At 47.1% G+C, this 20,044-nt stretch overlaps 1 protein-coding gene and 1 non-coding gene across 2 annotated transcripts in view; one reads left to right on the top strand and one right to left on the bottom strand.

Moving 5' to 3' along the window:
- LOC8040777 (adhesion G protein-coupled receptor L1) overlaps positions 1-20,044 on the top strand; it is a 75,804-nt gene that overhangs the window by 34,664 nt on the left and 21,096 nt on the right. The window contains exons 7-14 of the mRNA XM_040205825.2: positions 5,258-5,441; positions 10,417-10,560; positions 11,548-11,735; positions 12,824-12,873; positions 13,191-13,302; positions 13,804-13,904; positions 14,382-14,802; positions 15,386-15,489. Coding sequence (XP_040061759.2) covers positions 5,258-5,441; positions 10,417-10,560; positions 11,548-11,735; positions 12,824-12,873; positions 13,191-13,302; positions 13,804-13,904; positions 14,382-14,802; positions 15,386-15,489 — 1,304 coding nt within the window. The remainder of the gene's footprint in view (positions 1-5,257; positions 5,442-10,416; positions 10,561-11,547; positions 11,736-12,823; positions 12,874-13,190; positions 13,303-13,803; positions 13,905-14,381; positions 14,803-15,385; positions 15,490-20,044) is intronic.
- Positions 17,134-17,206, bottom strand: Trnas-gga. The gene has a single exon. It is a non-coding gene; the product is annotated as a tRNA-Ser (tRNA).

The following is a 20,044-nucleotide window of genomic DNA, read 5'->3' on the forward strand; positions in this document are numbered from 1 at the left end:
TTCTTTCTTTGACGGTCGTTCCCTGCCCTTTTCCAACCATCGTAAAACACCTAACAGAAAAAGAAAGAAATGGACGGAGATTGGTAAACCCTGTCCCTTCCGATTTGTGTGTTGGATCCACTGGATTATATCTAGGCTGTAGTCTTTCTGGTTTAACCGGAGAACGGAGATACACACCCGTCGGTATCAAAGATACACTCTAGGTTAAAAACAAACAAACGCCGATAAACATCTGCTAGTGTGAAGAATATAAAATCAGTTGAAACCGAAAAACACCGATTTTTGGAAATTCTTGCTGCAGCTATGGGACTCTTTTTGTCAAAACCCTCTGTTTTTTTGTTTGCCTCGGGCTTTATGTATTTCATGAGATTCTTTTCCCCGATAATTATCGCTTTTAATGTCCTTTCGGAATAGATCGCCGAAAAAAAATTACTGGAAAACATCCACCGATTTTTAAATAAATAAACATCGAAAAAGACTACGTTCTAATTACATCATAGACTTTTTGAAGGCATAGCTATTATAGTTGCTTCGAGTTTTCACTTGCTTACGCAGTATAGTTAGCAAGCATTGTGAGTCATGTTTTGACAATTCACTGCTTCAGGAATATTTTTTTTTCTTCTTGATGATGTATCCCCCTCTACATTCATTCTACATTCTAGATCAGTCAACATCTAAACTTATTTGAATTCGCATTGGGCGAGACGTGCTAGCGTACAGTGTAAGTCAACGCACAGTGTTGGCCACTTTAAATAAACATCAGGTTTTTGTATCCGAATTTCGACAGAAAAGGGACGGAGATAGATGACTGTGGTAGAAGGCACCGATGAAAGGGTGTTTTACTCGAGGTAATAGGCTTAGTTGTAAGTAGATGAATAACGAGATGAGCTTTATTCGATTAGATTATTCGGCACGAATCCACGTTAGTTATGCTTTGGCTCCCGCTGTTTCACAAATCGAAGGCCTTTTGAATGCCCGTAAAACCGGGCTCTAAGTTTAATAAAAACATGCTGGCGGCCATGTGGGCCGATGTACTCTTGACATTGGGGGAATTCGAAAGGGAGGAAGTAGACGCTCGCTCTGACGCGACCCTGTTACGTAGAGACTTGGATATGGTTCCGTTACACGTTTCGGTTCTTGGCATTCGTTTTAAGATAAACCGAACTCGGGACCCTTTTCATCGCGAGTCGTTTTGGCATAGCGCGAAAGAAATATAAAGATGATAAATCAAAGCGAAATAATGAAGACGAATGGATGAATGAATGAATTCAACGTACGCACTTTGTCGCAACCGGCCACTTGAGAAAAACGAAAACGAAACTAGAAATAGAGATAAAGCATAAATTTACGAGCAGCGGCAGGACTCGGAACCCCCCTCCGAGGGCGGGGACAATATAGACCAATTGTGACGTCACCGCTACCTGAGCCTCCAGCCGCTGCCATATCGGATGTCTTCCCCAAATCCCGACAGTCATCCATCTTCGTACACCTTGGTCCTGAAGGAAAAGCTTCTGGGAGTCTTTTTTCTCTCTGCGCCGCAAGGAGAGCCACCGCACCGCGCTGTCTCAAACGCGAAACACCGAAAACAAAAGTCGCCAAAGAAATGAAAGGAACACTCAGTAACACAGAAAGCTGGAACAGAATAAAGACCAAGATACCATCAGTCTGAAGACGTCTGCCGTCTCCCTCTCCTTTTTTCTTACCCTTTCCACGGGGTCTTCTTGGCTGTAGCGGTACGTAGTTGACTGCCGGAAAACGGAGAGCAAAATACGTACCTCAATAAAAAAATTAGGCGAAAATAGAAATACCGTCGGGGATGACTGTTTATGCTCAACGCGAGGGGGAAGCGAAATCTAAAAGCGTTTTCTTCTCCCGCTCAGCGTCTTGCACTTAACTTTATTTTTCTTCCGAGAGCTGAATCGGAGGATGAAGAAGCGAGGCAGTAGGAGGCGAAAAGAAGCCGAAAAGGAAAGTACGTGCTCGACATGTTTGCGTTTAGTTATTTGCTTGCGGTCGCCCACTGTCGGTCCGATCAAACCAAGTGCTCGCGAAAACGGGAAAGGGGGGGGGGGGGGGGGGGGGGGGTCTAGTGGCGCCCTCTGCCGCTGCTGACGCCAATTATAAACCGCGCGGGGATGCCACTCGTCATCTTTCTTCGGTTGTGAGTCGTCGGGGTTAGTTGTCTGTCTACGGGTCGTCGCTCAACCCGACGCTCTTTCAGCCCCCAAAACAACTAGGAGTCACACGAGCTAATATAAATATGTACATAAATATATATATATCTATAGAAATAAAAAAAGATCAAGCCACGTCACCTCCCAGAGATAGCTCAAAAATACAAAAGCAAAAGAAATAGTACATAAGAGAGGTCCCAGTTTCTTCTGCGTAACAAGCGCACGACGTGAAAACGGTCTCTTTCAAAAGACACCAATTAGTGCTCTATCTTAATTAGAAAGGAGGCATCTTCCCCGTTGCGTTACACGCGATAGGGCCAATCGAAAGCGGAATGGGAAATCACGTGGTCGTGAATCCTAATCTTTCACCGTGTATTTTTTTTTTTTTTGCCCATTAAAACTATTTGCGATTTGTAAGATCCCAATCTAAAATGTTTCTCGGAGCCCAAAATTCATTGATCCCAGCCCAAAATTCATTTCATGGCCCCTTTAAAGTGAAGCGAAGTATAGTTTCGGATCCTCTCTTAACGGACGTCACTCGAAGCTGGCTTCACCTTATAACCGGACTGAGCTGTAAGCCTGTATCTCCTCGGCTGACGCGGCGATTCTTCTTTCCCCGAGCGTCCACCCCCTTTTCGCCAGGCACCTTTTCAAAGCGTTCTCCGGCAGCTGGCCTTTGGAGCCGCCTCTTCGGTCTTTGAGCTGTCTGGGGAGAAATGCATTTGTGTGTGTGTGTGTATGTCACTTTCCGTTTCTTTTGTTTGTTTTTTTCTGGATGGGAGGTGATTAGTTTGGCCGCGTCATTAGTGGCACGTGCCTCGGCCAGGTCTACAATGAACTCGGCACCGGCTTCGTTTGCCAGTCAGCCAAGCCACCGGTCGGTCTGTCTTGCCGTTTCGCCGCCCATAGATTTTTTTTTTCTCTTTTTTTTTTAATTTTTGGGATTTTTTGGTTTAGGAGACGGGAGACTCTGCCACGGTCTTCGACGTTCATACTTTTAGAGTCATTTACCCGGTACGTATATCTGGGGAATAAACGCTCAATTCCCGTAATATAAGGGTAATTGAAGGGATCAGAGTTTGCTTAAGAATATTTATTTATGCATGCGTACGGTGTTATTAAAAGAAAAAAAAAAGAACAGGAACACGTAGAAGAATAATTAATAATATAAACCGGAGAATACGCGTCCTAATATTTCGCCTCCCTCTTGTCCGGGTTTGTATTCTTTTTTTTTAAATTAATGTCTACACTAAGCAGAACATTTTGTTTTTTGCTACTCTTGGTTCTGATGCGTCTAAAATTTAAAATGGCGCGTGGTTTTGGGCTGTGAAGCGTCTCAGAAATGCAGCCGGTGTCTCGCATCAAGGCCTATGACGCTGCGTAAGCTCAAAAACAAAAACAAATTGGCCCGAAAAAAAAAATTGATGAAGGCTAAGGTTTTTGCGCATGCGCCGTACAGTGATACAACAGCGCCACCTCTGCGCACGGCCACCGAGGCTCGGAAAAAATCGGCTTGGCCAGTAGAGTGTGGGTAGCCGCAACAAGCCGGGAGTTCCCCAGCCAAGCACCCCTAAAAGAGAAAAAATAAATAAATACAAAAAAAAAAAAAGAATACTCGGTTTTGTTGCGTCCTAGCATCGTGATCGTTCTGAAACGCTGCAAGACTCGCTTTGATGACGTCTATTAGGTTGAGAAATAGGCCTTACTTCTTGGGGGATATTGACCCCAGGCGACGGCCCACCCATTGGCGACGGTTACCCAAACGCTAGGAGCGCGAGGATTCGATCGACCACGTACTTCTCGCTTCACTCTTTGTAAGTACATAAAGGTTGCGGACAGCACAGACGACGGTTGTGGAAAAGGGCTCACAACGAATATGACCAGAACCGCTTTGGGTGGGACCTCCGATCGCACCGATTCGAGCGACACTCCGAGACGAGTTTCGGAGGAAAAGGGGTAGTCGTCGTCGTGCGTCGGAGCAGTTGACTGGAATTGTTTCGCCGGAAGCTATTCCCCCCCCCCCCCCCCCCCTCCCCCCCCCCAGCATGAAACCGCCGGAATGCCGCAGACTCCGAGGAGTCTCCCCGCGTTACCATACGCTCCGTTTCGCCGTACGATGGACCGCGAAACACTCTACGGGCCGTAACGACCAATGAAATAGCTTGTACAAGTCACGTGACCATCGGTTGGGGGCTAAGCGATCGCGTCACGCGATACTTTCGTTGCGTGGGGCATTGGCCCGTAGCGTCTGTTGCGTTCCGTCTTTTTATGGTGAAAGGTAGAACACCGGCCGTGCCTTGGGGATACGTTCTCCGGAATGTCTCGTCCCGACGACCGCTTTCCGGGGAGCTATCCAGGTTCATTTGCAGCTCTCGCGTTCTTCGAGGAGCGTGTGTGTGTGTACGCGGGGCGAAGAGTTGGGTGTGTGGGGAGTTCAGCATTATGTGCGCGTGTCTCCGAGACGTCAGAGTTGGCGAGCTTTTTTTTCTTTTTGTGCGTGTGCGTGTCTACGCGAAACTACCGAGGAGCACTAGCGTTAATTAAAGAGCAGGGAAAAGTGTTGTGATTACGATGATGACGGTTGGAAGGGGCACAGTGTTTTTGATGATGGCTGGTGATGACACACAGCTACAACCGCCGCTATCCGAGGGGCTTGTTTCTGGAAGCATCAGCTTTTACGAACGTTCGTAGTGGTAGGTCGTGGAGCAATAGACGAGACAGTGTGTTTTTGAGGATCATAAAGAAGCGTATTATGATGTGGCATAAAAGTGACGTCTTCGCAGATGATATTCCGTCTTACTGTTTGAACAACGGGGCCAAGAACAGCCTTCTGCGAGCATTTCTGAGGCGCGACGAGAAAGTGTTTGGGTCGACACGCCGACAGCGCGTCACTAGCCAAACTTGATTAGTATCCTCAACTGTACTTGTGACGTCGATACCGTTTTGGTCGTGCCATTCGCGTTTATGGCAAATGAAAGGTGCCTGACGTGACAGCTGGAGGGAATGCCCCCTGGCCCGACTCCCCGTTCACATGTCCGATCCTCGGCGGCTCAGAGGCGGCTCTCGTGGTTTCCTCGTTTCAGTCGACGGTGGAGGTGAGCAGCAACCTCCTGGAGGACTACCAGAGGGACTCGTGGATGGAACTGCCCCCGCGGGAACGTCGTCGTGTGGCCGGCGCTCTGCTCGAAGCCCTGGACAACTCGACCTGGCTTCTGGCCGACACCAGGAACGCCGCCTTCACCTTCTCCAGAGCGCATGGCAACGTCTGTGAGTGCCACCACTTTCTGTCTCTCTCTGCGTTCACCTCGCCGCCCTAGTTTCTTTGTAGTCATTCATTAGGGAGTTTTCGTAGACCGCGTTTCCCCCTCCGCTAAGCTCTCTGCAACGAAGAAGTCGCTACTGCGCCTGCCTGCCGATGGTCTTGACTGTAGAGTTCCGGAATCGTAGCGATTCAAAGAGAGCATTGCGGGACGGCGAACACGATCTACGAAAGCTCCCTAATCTCTTCATAGCGGTTTTTGCGCTATTAGGGCAATGACCGTGGTAATACCATCACTTTAGATACCACGGAAAGGAAGGCGGTCTTCTAAGTTAACAAAAATTAAAATAAAAAGGAGCGTATGAAGCAGGATATTGTCGTGTCATCCTGTGTTGTGCCGAATCGTTATTTATTCGGAGGTTTATGTAGAATGGTAGTTTTAGTGATTCGTTCGGGTCAAATGTCAAGACATCATATCAGTTGTACAGGGGCTCACAAAGCGCGAAAAGCCAAAATTTGACGCACTGTATCTAGTCCCTGATAACTTGCATCACGGACTAGTGATTACACGAACGTACTGCAGCACAACGACCCTTTGTGTCGAAACCGGCCGCGTCGAGTCACCACGCTGAGGCTCCCGTAAAGGGGTGTCCATACGGGACACTACAAAACGCACGACTCCGACAAATCGTGAAAATTGAAGCTGGCACGTCCGCTTCAATTTTCACGATTTGTCGGAGTCGTGCGGTTTGTAGTGTCCTGTTTGGACACCCCTTAACACGACGGCATGCTCTGCGCAGAAATGCGTCGTTATCGTCATTTTCGAGCATTCTTTGATGTGACGTATATCGTGTACGTTAATTACCGTTGCAGGCTACTCAAACTCATTGTTGAGGTCGTCCTCAGGGTCACTGAACCATGTGCTGCGTAAGAGACAGCGATGACACGCGAAGATCTCGGGTCTACGGGCTTAAAAGACGCCCTCGCGAACGTCGCAATTGTACGGATCCATCGAATCGAGCATTCATCGACAACGAGCATGGACGAAAACGGCAGGGATGCTTAGCAAGATGACACGGGCAAAGAGAGTGGTACGAGCGGCGGCAAACCAGCAAAAGAACGGAAGAAACAGAGAGGATTCTGGAGGAGGAGGCGGAGTTGTTTGTCGTGCGGGAAAGCCTGCCCGCCCCTCCGCAGATGCCCTGCGGGAAAGACCACCGCGAGTCTCTGCGGACCCGTGTGCGTCTATTGCTCTGCTGCTGGGAACTTGGGGGAGGCAAACGCAGGGTCGGGCTAAGGCCGGCCTGGTCAGAGGAAATGGCTCTCCGTGTGGACTACTTCCTCTCATCTGAGCTTTATTCTTTTTTTATTTTAGACTTTTTTTTCTTCTTTTTTTTTTTGGTGTGTGTTTGTGTGTGTTTGCGCTCTTACGAATTTCCCTTCCATGGGTGACGTTTTTTTGTTTTCAATATAGCTTTCCTTCCCTATTTTTCCTTAGCGACGTATTCTCCCCACTTCTGTGAGCAAACGCGTTTAAGGTGGGGGAGTCTTTTTTATTACTTTGTTATAGGGACTTCTCTTTTGTTTTGCTATTGCGCTCTCTTGATCGTGCTTTGTTCTGAGCAACTTTTTTTTTTATTCGCCATATTTTTGTTTTTGTTGTCCAGCTGTGTACTCGCGGAAGCGACGAAGGACCCGTTCTTCATAACCTCTCACGCCCTCTTTTGTTCCACCCTAAAAAACAAAATCTATTTTGGGAATTTTATTTGATTTCTTTCGCAGTCTATTTGTGTCTAGATGTATTTTTTTTCCTCTTTTTTCCGCGTGTTTGTGTGTTTGTATACGCGCGCGCGTGGTCGACGGCTTAGATCTTATTTGCCCTCGGTGTCATTCTATAATTTTACTTGGGAAGTTTCTGAGCGTAAATAACGAAAGAGGCGATGGAACCTGGGGAAAAACAAAGTTTGGGGAAGGGTCGATCTCCTACCTCTCTTCCCTATTTCTTTTCTTTCTGTTTGTTTCTCTTTCCGTTTTCCATTGAAGAGCGCGGCGAGTGACCAAACCCTGCTTGAGGCCTTTTGCTTGTATACAAGAGGCGCGGTGGTGTTGGGGATGTGGGGAGTCCCGGCACGTTTTTGGAGACCACGGCACTCAGAGGAGAACAGCAAGTCGGGGTCCGGGCGGGTTGTCTGCGCTACCTCACTCGGGGAACGAGTGGGGAAGCGAAAATTTTATTTCCCGTTTTCGGGCGGACGGAGAGGAGAGGTTGCAGGTGCTGCGTGTTTGTCCGGACGCACTTCCGGTCTGGGGAGAAAATGAGAGTGTGAGAACGATGGAAAAGAAGAGAGTGAGTTTGTGGTAAGGAACGGGGAGAGCGCTGCTTCCCTAAGTGAGGAAGTTTTAGGGAGTTTGGGGAGCAATCAAGGGTTTTCTCTCGTTTCTTTCTTTATTCTCGCTGCTGGTTGTTACCAGACTGTTTGGGCCGTAAACTGGTTGCTTCTAGGAGTGTGGGAAAGAAAAAAAAAGGGGGAGGGGGGAGGCGCAATCAGTGTAGGGGCCTTAGAAAAGAAAAGCTGCGTTGATCGTTGGCCGGGAAGCTGTTTGGTGCTCTGATCAGACTCGTTTGCGCAGTTTTGTGAGAACCGAAAATTGTTCGGGGCATTGAGTTTCGCCACCGGATGTTCTTATGAGGCTAACCAACCACGTGATCGGCGACCAGTCCAAATGTTTTGAAACTGGAAAAACTAAATTTCTTCCTCAACAACGCACACACACTAAAAAGAAAGGAAGGTAGCAGTATTAAAGAAGAAAGCAGGGTTAATGTTAAATACCCCCCCTTTCCACCTTCGCTTTTAATGTCCAGTTTTGTATTAATACCATCATTCTTTCTTTTTTCCACCGGTTGGCAGTATCCTGATTGACTCCGATTGATTGATTGACATTCGGATAGCCTGCCGTATAATGGGAACGGCGTGGCAGGGGTCGAAATGTCCGCCTTTCTCGAGCACATCGACCTCATCGAAAGTTTCATGGAGGTGCTGGTCTCAGTCATCTCCTTAGTGAATGAGAGGGCAGCATTGCGCATTGAGAACGTCAGATTGAGAATGGCAGTCGTACTTTGCTCTTCTTTGGTTGTTAGCGACGGGAAAGCTCGTAATTTTGTAAAGCGCTTTGTTTTCCATTATTCTACATCTTTCGTTTCATAAAGAAAACCTCGTGTGAGAAAAAAAAGAAAAGTAGAGGAACATAGAGCCACGGTTATAATAAATAAGTCCGGTCTTAAGGTGCCAACTGGCACAGCAAAACCGATTTCGCGTGCTCGCCAAACATCCGCGAAAATGAGCGTTCCGCGGCAATTGCAGGTGTTTCGCGTGATTGGAATTTCGCCTCTGCAATGGCCCGCTTCTTGTGCCTCCTTATAACTTCCTTATCCCTTTTTTCCTTCCTCTCCTTCTCTCCTCAATGTCTCTCTTTCGCTTTTGCTCTTCCCGTCTGTTCAGTCTCGCGGCCCGTCTTAACTGGACCCTCTGGCGCCGGGCCACGGGACCCGATTGTTGTGTTTTGCTGTGCAGCCTGTGCTTTCCTACAGCGTTAGAGAAGAATCAGAGAGAGAGAGAGGAAAGTACGGGAGGTATACCCCGTTCAGCGCTAAGCTGACGATGCGGTGAAAGTCACGTGCTCGTTTAACCAATCGCACGCCGTTCGGTTGTTCACGTGATCGCGCTCCCACCCATGCCCACGCGCAGAGAGCGTGTTCAGCTGATGAAAGGGAGGCTGTTGATTGGTTCGCACAAGGCGTATCTCCCACCGCACCGTCAGCTTAGGGCTGAACGAAGTACAGCGGGAGAGGGCGCCGTTCGTTATTTATACATACGCGAAGAAGCGTGGCCCGAGGGCCGCTAATGAAAATTCCGCCCTCCGTAAATTGGATCTGGGCTTCGTGACGAGGTTCCGCTGGGCCCCGGGTATAATTTAGGGCCTTTCTGGGCCCAGAGGAAGCGCGGGCCGAAGAGGTGACTCAGGGAGAACGGAGGGACCGTCCCTGCCCGGAATCCTTTCCTTTGTGACGTCAGATGTCGCTGCGCCTTCCGCCAGGGGGCGCCGGCGCCGAAGGGTGCTGCGTATTACCGTTAAAGGCTTAACCTCTCTGTTTCGCGTGTTAGGTAGAGGTTATTTGATTGTATTAAAGAACTTTGGATAGGTGGCGCAAGCTGCCGCCCGATTTCATGGCTTCAGCTGTATGCGTGCATCGATCGTCCGTCAGTGCCCGGGTCTGACCTTGCTCGATGTCAGGGATCTAAGAGTGCTAAGTTGTTTCCGGTGTCCGACACCGAAATGGATGCGGCAAGAGGTGATGCGTCAATGCAAAGATAGGATTTTTTTTTGGACATCACTGATCTAGCAGCGTTGCGATCACTCCCGGTGTTAGGCGTTCTACGACGTCGGACGTATACGCCGTTCAAACGAAGCTGCACACACGCTTGACGAGTGACGCTTGGTCGGTCTGTGTGTATGACGCACAAATTAGTAAAACAATGCTTCAATTCCGGTCTTTTACCTTTGTCACGTCACTCGCATGATCCTTACACCACTTCCGTTGCAGGCCCTTTCGCTACTTGAGATCTTTTCCTGTCCGTGCAAGTGCGCATCAAATGCCTTTACAGACTTTTCTGCCCTTTGAACTCAACTTGAGACTGTCATCACGTAAAAACACTCCCCAAAAAAAGAAAAAAAAACAAAAAAAAAAAACGACAATAAAGTTTGGTGCATCAACTGCTGAGCATGGATTACGTCACGAATCTGTGCTTGTCATACGTGAGTTCGCTCGAGGTTGACGCCAGAAGCGTTCGTTACGTACAATCTACGCCGATGTGGCCTTCACAGTGCACTGCTTGTTCCTTTGATGTTTTATATGAAGAGATCTAATGAAAGTTCATAGTGTTCTAAGTCTGTCTTTGCTGTTTTTTCTTTCTCAATCGCCAGTGGTGTCTGTGCGGCTGGTGGAGACGTGGGCCGCGTCGGAGATTCGGTTCCCGGCCCACGAGGACGTTCACGGGACCGTCTGGATGAGGATGCAAGACTCGCTCGTCTTCCCGCCCCAGGCACTGCTGGGAAGCGCACGTAACGGTAAGATACACGCAAGAAAAAAAAACGAAAATACGCTGTCCTTCGCGCTTTTTGATTTTATTATGGTGAGACTGCTTGGCATTAGTGCAAGAGGATGCAATAATGCTACCATTAGCGCGTTATTCTAATAGCTGAAGGACTGGGTGCATGGAATAGGGGTGCATCTCCCATATATTGCTTAAAAAATGAGATAAATGTCACCAGAAATTGACTGGAAGCCTGCTCTGCTGAAGCATGACATCGAAGAACGCAAAACCGCACAGTTAGTTTTTAGGCTATAAAATAAAACTGTTTTTTTTTTTGCAGATCCCGTGTTTTTTTTTTTTTGCGTGTACTTTGTGTCTTTCTAATTTTAGCGGGAAAATTTATTTGCTAAAGTTAGCGGAGAATGGCGGTGTCGGGACATTGTGACGTCGCATTATCAAGTGACGTCACGTCAGGTGACGTCACAGTTTCCCCGTTATATTTAACGAGGAAATTTCTCCGCTAAATTTAACGGGGATTCGCGGTGTTGTGACGCCAAAGTTTCACGTGACGTCGTGTTACACGACCTTTTTTTTAATTTAGAGGGAAAGGTTTTCCTGCTATATTTGGCGGAAAATTTTTCTCCGCTGAAATTAGGAGAATTTAGTGTTACTTAACGTCATGATACCGCGTGATGTCTTGGCGTACGTCACATGCCATCGCAGTGTCATATGAACCCACTCCTGTAAATTTAGCGGCAGGAAAGTTTTCTAAATTTACACACGGCAGTGTAACTATGTGCAGCAGTGTGGAGTGTTTCGGTTGTCGCCGTAGTTAATTTGCAAGACAAAAAAACAAAAAAAAAACATGATTTTTTTTAAGGCTTGTTTGTGCTTAATCTTTTAAAATTTTATAAGAATTACAACGCTCCGGAACATCGTTTATGCTCATCTCGCTTTCTCTTTCTGCGTTTGCATGCGGTCACGAGCGTGTGCGCTTAAGATGTCTTTCTTTCGCTTTCAGGAGTGGTGAAGTTGGTGTTTCTCGCGTACCGCAACATCGAGGATTTTCTCGGTCCGGAGTTGCTGTCTTCGTCGGAAGCCTCTTCGTCGGACAGGATCATCAACTCGCGCGTCATCGCGGCGTCGGTCAACAGCCACCACATGCTCAAGCTTCACCAGCCTGTCCTCATCACTTTTCAACACAGAGAGGTTCGCATCGTTTAGTTTCACTTTCGAAACTTCCGAAACTCCTGTGTTGGCCGCCATTTTTGATTAGTTCTGAAGTCAGCCAGGTTCCGTTACTCGAGCGAATCGTGTGTGAGTAACCGCCTTCTGGGTGATGCCCAGTTATGAGGTTATGACTGTTGAGATGACGATTGAACGACGTGGAACCGAGTTTTGTTGCTCACTGCCCCGCTTGCGCTATGGTCTGTTGCGGGTTAAGAATAGCAGGTCAGGCCCCTCCCAAAAAGCTTTATGTCACCATGACTGGCCGTTTCCTCCTCTCCACTCCCCTAATCTACAGCATTCGCTCTGCTAAATTGGAAAGGGTGGAAGACTTCGTGGGAGGGGCTTATCCTGCTATTCAAGCGATAGCTTTAAGGCGACACTTTGCAGAGATTTTGACCTCGTGGGCTGTCATCGCCGCACGCGCGAAGAAGGAAAAAAAACTTTCCTCCCCTCTTGGTGCAAGGAGAGGGAAGTCGGGACTTCGATCGGCCATGCCGCGCGAAAAGAGCGACGAGGGCAGCGTCGTGGCGTCCCACCAAGAATGGCGCGACGAAGGAAGAATATTCGTGTCGTCCGCCTCAAACGCTTGTTTCCAAACATTCCTCGCGTTTTGCGAAATCCCGCTTTGGCAGTACCTAGTTACTACGCGCAATGTTGGATGGTTTTAGGAACTTGTTTCACGGATCACTGGTGGCGGTCGTCAGTAACATCCACGACGCCAACCAAAATGGCTATGAGAATTAACCGCGCCGCACCTTCGTCCTCGGTTACGGGACGGCACTATTCCACCCGCACTGGGCGACCGTGCTGCAGCTATCGCTTTCGTTTCTTCGGACAATGTAAGCGAAAAATACGATTTTTTTTTTCAAACAACACACTACAGCCGCCTGCCAGGCAACTTCTGCCTCTTTCGGTCGTTTTACGCACACATCTATTCGAGTCGCTCGTGTTTCGTTAGCGCTAGGATGAATACCCGAATAATCGCTCTGCTTAGTGTAGTACAGGCAGTGACTATCGCTCCTCCCTCTTAGTGTCAACCAATATCATTTCGGTTTCGTTTGTTTTAGGTGGAAAATGTCACGAATCCAAGATGTGTCTTCTGGAGCTTCGATGCCGAGTGAGTATTGTCTTCCTGAATTTTAACGTAAAATACGTTTTCTTCGTTCGGGAAGTGATTCTGAAGAGACCGTAAACTTCGCTTCCAATTTAGCGGGAAAGCTTACTACGTCACGCGACAGGACCACGTGACGTGAAGTATCGGTTTCATGTGACACCTGTGGGTGTATTGTCCCTTAAAAAGCGCTTAACGGGGGCGTTTTTTTTTTCTTGGAGTGGGGGTGGGGGGTACATTTTAAGAGTAACAGATAAGGGACCAGTGTGTCACGCTAGCGTTTCTCACGCTGATGCCGCGCTTTTGTCTTTGGAACTCTACAGGGATTGGTTGACTGAGGGTTGCTGGCTCAAAGAAACCAACGAGAGTCACACCCTCTGCGCTTGCAATCATCTGACCAACTTCGCGCTGGCCATGGATCGCAGGCCACCCAAGGTTAGCGGGTCCTCCGTACCATTGATTACGACGCAAACTCGTGGTGAAAGGACCTCATGTAATCCCTTGTAGCTTAAAGTGAAAGTAAATGGTCCAATATCTGGTAAAAGGTTGGAGCAGTGTCCGGTAGATCACTGTTTGGTGGAGTATTGGATCAATATCCGGTAGAATAGTTTTAGTAGCAGACAAAAAATAAGAACAAGAGTGTGGGGTATTTTATTTATCCAGGTAATAGGTTTCTTAAGGCCTGCCACAAGCCTGACCTAACAAGCACTCGTGCTGGTAGCCATCGTGCGTTGCCCGGATTGTGACCTTCCATTTAGCTGTGGATGCAGTGGAGATAGTCTCGAGACATTGACTTACGAACCAGTTGGTTATCGGTTGTCGGTCCGTTCTGTGATGCTTTGGCGGAAATCGCGTTATCGGCATTGCAACCCATTTAGCGGAGTTTCGATATGTGAACCTTTGATCCGAGTGTTTTCTGTTTTCGATTCGTTGCAGCTGTCGGCATCGGAGCAGAAGTTGCAGCTCGTCGTGTACGCGTCTTTTGCCACCTGCATGGTCCTCTTAATCGCAACGGGCCTGACCCTCCAAGCCTTCAGGTGGGTCGCTGGAAGTGTTCCGAGGGATATGCCGGTCGCACATCGGTTGCGTTGCCTTCCATAGGTGCCAAACATTCCTTACTCGTTACTGCTACCACTGATAACGTTTTCTGAAAGGTTTAAAAGTTTGCTGTAATTCGCCAACTGAACCTGACAAGTTGGTAGCAGTGGAAGGACTATAGAGCGAGAGGGATACGCAGCGGGACCGATTATACAAAGGTCCAGAAGATAGCACAAATCATGTTGGCCTAATTATGTCGACGGTGCCAACGTGAGCTGTTTTCAGGCTCATGTCAGATCATGCTTGAGACGTGTTCGCAGACAACTTTGTCGTCGTATCTGCAGCGAGCACCGAGCAGTGTGAACGCACTGACCAACAGGACGTCGGACGGATGAAGACACCATACACGTGCCTTCCTGCCTGTCCTCGCTGACTATACTCTGTCCCGAGTTAACCGTTCCCGCATCTCCCGCCAGGTCCCTGAAAGGCGAGCGGGTGACCATCCACAAGAACCTCTGCTTCTGCCTCCTGCTCACCGAAGCCCTGCTGGCCAGCGGACTCGGGGGCCATCCTCACCGCGTCGTCTGCGGCGTCCTGGCGGGCTTCCTGCACTACTTCTGGCTCGCCTCGTTCTTCTGGGTCCTTCTGGGAGGCTTCCAGCTGTACACCGTGCTCCTGGACGTCCTCGGCACGGAGCCACCGTCGTCCAGACTGCGCTGGTACTACCTCCTGGCGTACGCGGCCCCGGCGGTTATCGTGTGCGTGTCCGCGGGCATCAGCCCCGTCAGCTACGGCGTGGTGCCATTTGCGAGCGGTACCGGACGCGGCGCCTGCTGGATCGACATGGAAGGCTACCAGCTCTGGAGCTTCGTTGGACCCGCAGCCTTCTGCGCACTGGTGAGCGTCGTCCCCGGTCATGGGCAGAAAAACAAAAACGTATAATTAAGTTTTCTGGTTTCCGCTGTTTAGTTACTTAATTCGATCCAAGTAAACGAGAATTAAGGGGTAACAAAGTATATAATAGAAGAAATAGAGTGGAGTAAGAATAGACGCTCATTTAGATGCTTCTTTCACTACACTCTTCGCTTATTGGGGATATTGAAGGAGAGGAAATCTACGGGAAATAATGAGAAAAGTAAAAAGCAGTTCACGGGAGCTAGAAATAGGTAATACGTTTCAAGGTAAGATATGTCTGTGCGGTTGCTTGAGCTTTCTTTTAACGAATACCCCCCAATGCCGGTGTTACCGCAGCCGCTGTCTAGTATGTTCTTATCTAAGTCTAGCGAAGTTTTGGTTCATACCTTTTTTCCAGATTTGTTAAAAAGTAAATAGGCATATACAGTTGAAATAAAAATTTACTATTAACAAAAAATAAGACGTAACGACTAAGCATTGTTTTTTTTTTTTTGACGTAGCGTTGGGTACATTCATGTGCGCGATGTAGTAGGATAGTAACCGTTTCCTTTTTCTTGTCTCGCAGCTGTGCTTGATCTTTCTGGCACTGGTGTTCTGCAAGGCGCACCGCCGTGTGGATCCTCACGCCACGCTCAAGAGCAAAGAACAGGAGAGGATAGCAGGCACCAGGTACGTCAGGGCGCCACACTTGACTGCTTCGCTGTCGTCCCTGACCGCTGCAGGAAAGGCGGCTTTTTTTGTGTGTGTGTTTGCGCTCCTCCTTGCATTCTGATTGGTTCCTCGATGTTCTTATCGGTGAATCCCGCCGTCTGATTGGCTGCGCTGCGATATATATACGAGAGGCTTGAAATTCGCCGCCGCACCCTGCGCGCCTTTCGGTGACTCTATTTGACATTTCTTATACTATCGATATCGAGCGGAGTGTGACGAGATACGTTGTGTAATTCCGTTCCTGTCGGTTCAAAACGTGAACTGACGTTTGTACCTGAGAATAAAGGGAAAAGGTTTATACGTGCAACTGCCTCGCAAGCTACTTTCCCGGTTAACGGGTTAATAATACACTTACCATATTTATATTTCATAAAAAAAAAGGTCAATTGAGTGGCTGCGCGTCTTTTACCTAGTGTGTCTAAGTGAAGTTCGTTTTTAAAACTGTAATGATTTGGAAAGCACGCGTAAAATTTATATTTGGAAAGAAGCGGCGTTGATCAGAGAAGGCATTCGCTCAGCGAGCCATCGTTAACTTAAATATCTAGAATTCTTAGTTCGTGGTACCGACAAAAATGAAAGTCTGCGAGATTGCTGTTTTTTAGGTAATTTTTTTTTTCTGCTATGTTATTCAGACCATTATTTCCGCCATGTATGCGAACCTTATCGTAATACTGATAGGGCAAAGCCGCAATTTTGTTTTCTAATCCTTAAAAAAAAAAAATACAGTAAGGTGGGAAGCTTGCGTTATGCAACGGTTTTAAAATCCCATCTCCCGTCTTGCGCAACTGCCTTTTCTTTCTTTAGCCACACCATTAGAAAGCGGTAGCTTCGTGCTACGCGAGGTCTTCATTAATCCTCAAAACTCGCCTTCGACGTAATAATATTTAAAAAAAAAAACATAATGTGAATGAGTACAGAGAGCACCTATCTGTAAATATCTTGCTGCTCAAATTACACTTGGTCTCGACTACGGTAAGTGCACTAACAGAAGCTTGTAAAACTCGCGAAGTGGCTCAATATATTTACGAATCGAGCCGTTTCAGAAACGTGCTTTTACGTAACGATCAGTAGCCCCTGGACAGCCGCGCGCTATTTCGAAAGGGACCCTCATTTCCCAGTTAACGAGACCCACGAATCCATCGCCAATTATAGACAATCCAAGAAAGAAAAAAAGTGGAGCCGTTGAAAGAGTTACTTTTTACTCAGGGTTTCTTTATATATATGTACATATGTATAGTTAGTATTTTTTCTGGACGTTGTTCCTTACTGAAGAATCCGAAAACAATAAATTTCGTGCGGGATGGAAAACGTTGGAGGGGGTTGGAAACTCGAGATTCAGTTCCACCATGTCACGTTCGCTAAAAAGCCAACGGATTAAAAACAGGGAACCCTTTTTGTATAAAATCTTAATAAATGATTTCGGTGCGAAACAACTAATGGGAGTTGTTACAGTTTTTATGATGATGCAATTAATGCAAAGGTGGAAGCGAACTGGAATAGAATGTCGATAATAGCCCCCGGAGAAGGGGAACAAGTGGACGAAGGACCAACACAAATCTCCGAACACAGCTAGGTGACTGGTGCGCGACTGAAAAAAAAAATTGCCTGGTCCTGGTATCGAACCCGGGACCTCTCCATTTCCAGTGGAGTGCTCTACCAACTGAGCTAACCAGGAGTTAGACGCCAGTAGAGCAACGGATTTTATCTCCTGCCCCCAGTCTAACACCAGCAAGGGTGAACAGCTTGCATTTGTTTTTAGGTTAAGATGATAATGTAATTATATGCCAAGGTGCAAGCGAGCTGGTCAAGAATTACGAAACTAATCCCTGGGGAAGGGGAACAAGAGGGACACAGGTCAAACACAGCTAGGTGACTGGTGCGTGACCGAAAAAATTCGTGGCCCCGACGGCACCACGCCCCGTGGAGAAATAGTGCAACCAACCACTGCTGCGCTGTCCTCGCGCAACGCAGCAGAGGCTGGTTGCACTAGTTCTCCACGGGGCGCGGTGTTGTCGGGGCCGAGATGCGCTCCGATTGAAAACCGAAACTTAAAAACCCGTCGAATTTGTGCGGTTTTTCAGAAAACCGTAAATAGCTGCGCGTGCCTTCTATCGTTCTATAATTTGTTGATTTGGCGTTTTTCGATGATGCTGAGCAATTTTCTAATTGAAACCATGCCCTTAAACACAATGTTAAAACAGTTAATTACGCAAAAATAATTTACAATCTAATTATCCGGGACTTTAATAATTTTCCTAAATAGGCCCCTGGCCCAGGACCAAAGCGACACAGGCTTTTTTATTGTTGCGACGAGTAGTTTTCGCAATTTCGAATTTGTACGTCTTTCGCGAAACACCATGTATATAATAGAAAATCACTTAGCTGTGTAAAATTCCCTTTGCGGTACGTTAGCGTTAATATTATGCAAAAAACAAAAAGTATCTACTTTGAAATAGACTTTCTAAAAAAATCATTTTTTATTTCTTATTTATTTATTGCAAGAATTTTTATGATAGTCTTCTACTAGAAAGTGTGTTTTTTGTTCGTATGTTTTATATTTAAGCCCCAATATTGTAAAAATCGGGTTCGTTTCTCAAGACCTAATACCGCCCTTTGTGTTTCTTTGAATTGTGAAAAAATATTTGTTGCATTTTTGTCCGCCTTTCGAAATCAAACATAAACGCAATCTTGCGGTATTGAATGATTATTTTTATTTTGGTAAGAGCGGGAAACCACGAGCAGCATATCTAATGAACCCAGCGGGCCTAGTTGACTTTCAATATCAAAGAGGTGCAGACGTTGTATTGCTTTGATTTATAAAACACTCAGTGGAAACTAGCTTGACTAGCCATTATGTGTCACATTACTACGACATAGAAAGTCACCACACTATCGATGTGTTATGTGCAAACCAATCGCTAGGGTTTGTTCACCGCACATCGCCAGCTGTTGACGACACGGTCTTTCACTTCCGTAATACGCAAAAGTGAGGACACAGAAGCGGTATAAAACACACGAAGAGATACACGGCACATTCTTCGAAGGGAGCATATTAATGAACGAGTTAGATGTAACTCTCAATTAGTTCGAGGTTTTTGGCAGTGTCTATATGAGCTACTCTGACCACAGTTGAACCGTTGAATCTGCCGGCACGCACTCACTGATGGTTAGCGAGCATTCGGGACATAAAGCAGTACGCGTTATCATTTTGTGCCATAGTCTTAGCAGATATGTTCGTTTACTCTGGTTGGTGTTGCACAAACCTTTTCTATGAGACGGCGGTGAAGCTGCCTTCCTCCTTCCGCTTCCTTCATACGTGTGAGGATCGAATTCCTCTGGGGGGACTTTCCTTCTCCTCCTCTTTTTAATTTTGATTCTCGGAAACGGGTGATCTCCTCTTGGCATAATGGGAGCAAAAATAATTCCTTTGATTTTTTTTTTTTTTTTAGGTTTGAGCACTTTAACTTAGGCTTGCTCGTTTGTTATAGAATTCAACTCTGTAGTTGATAAGTCATGAATTGATGCATGATGCTTAAGCACACCGCCCACTCCGTTGCACGCACTTTTTCCATGCCCTGACGCTGTGTGTATCCATTTGGTGGCGACAATCTTTTTCTTAAAAACTCGTACACCTGGTGACTGTTTTTGAAGTGGCTCGGGAGCGCCGTCCGTAACGTAAACGAGCTCAAAGGAAGTAGGTAGAAGTTCCTCCAGCTGCCCTTGGATGAAGCTCAGTGCAAACACCGGATGTGCCGAGTAATGCCAAATGTCGTCGCTCACAACACCAAAGCTTAGCGTTCCTTGCTTGGTCGTAGCAACGCGGGTAAAGATAGACACCGCATTGTTTTTGCAATGATATCCCTATACGGCGCGTGTTTTATCACAGCCCTCCAGTTTTCAGCAAAATCGAAATGCAAAAGCATAGTACGTGACTTTACGTGCGCTTTCTCGAACCATATTGATTTTCTTTGAGCACACCGGATATAATTGTGGGGAATATACTTTTTCACCCACCTTTCGGACTGGTTGAGGAATGCTATGGCTCCCCAATGTATTTTTTAACCAACTCGCCACCACACTCCCACAAGGCCAACTCTAGTTCGTCTTCGAGTTCGACTCCTTGGCATAGCAAGATATACATTCTTCTTATTGGAGCAGACTTCGCATGCTAGCAGGAAACAGTCTTTTGGAGGGTTTTCACCGAGGAACAGTTTCTGAACGTCTTCAAAAGTCACAGTCCGTTCAGTTGCACCCGAGAAGGAGGTATGGCAGAGCGAAAAGTTAGCGCAGGAAACGCTAATGCATTCTTCGTGAACTGTTTTTTTTTTTTTTTTTACCCATTTGGGACGAAGAAAATAAAACTTCGTTAAGCCGATCTTTGCTTCCAGATGAGCTCCTTTGAATTCCCTCTAAGTTTTCCTAATGGATCGTATCAAAAACCGCTTAGTGACCAATGCTTCTTGACCGTGAATAAAAATAAGCACGTCTTTCTTATTAGGGCTTTGCCTTGTGC

The sequence above is a fragment of the Ixodes scapularis genome, unplaced genomic scaffold (genome assembly GCF_016920785.2).
Source record: "Ixodes scapularis isolate PalLabHiFi unplaced genomic scaffold, ASM1692078v2 PGA_scaffold12__126_contigs__length_90152505, whole genome shotgun sequence".
Classification (NCBI taxonomy): Eukaryota; Metazoa; Arthropoda; class Arachnida; order Ixodida; family Ixodidae; genus Ixodes; species Ixodes scapularis.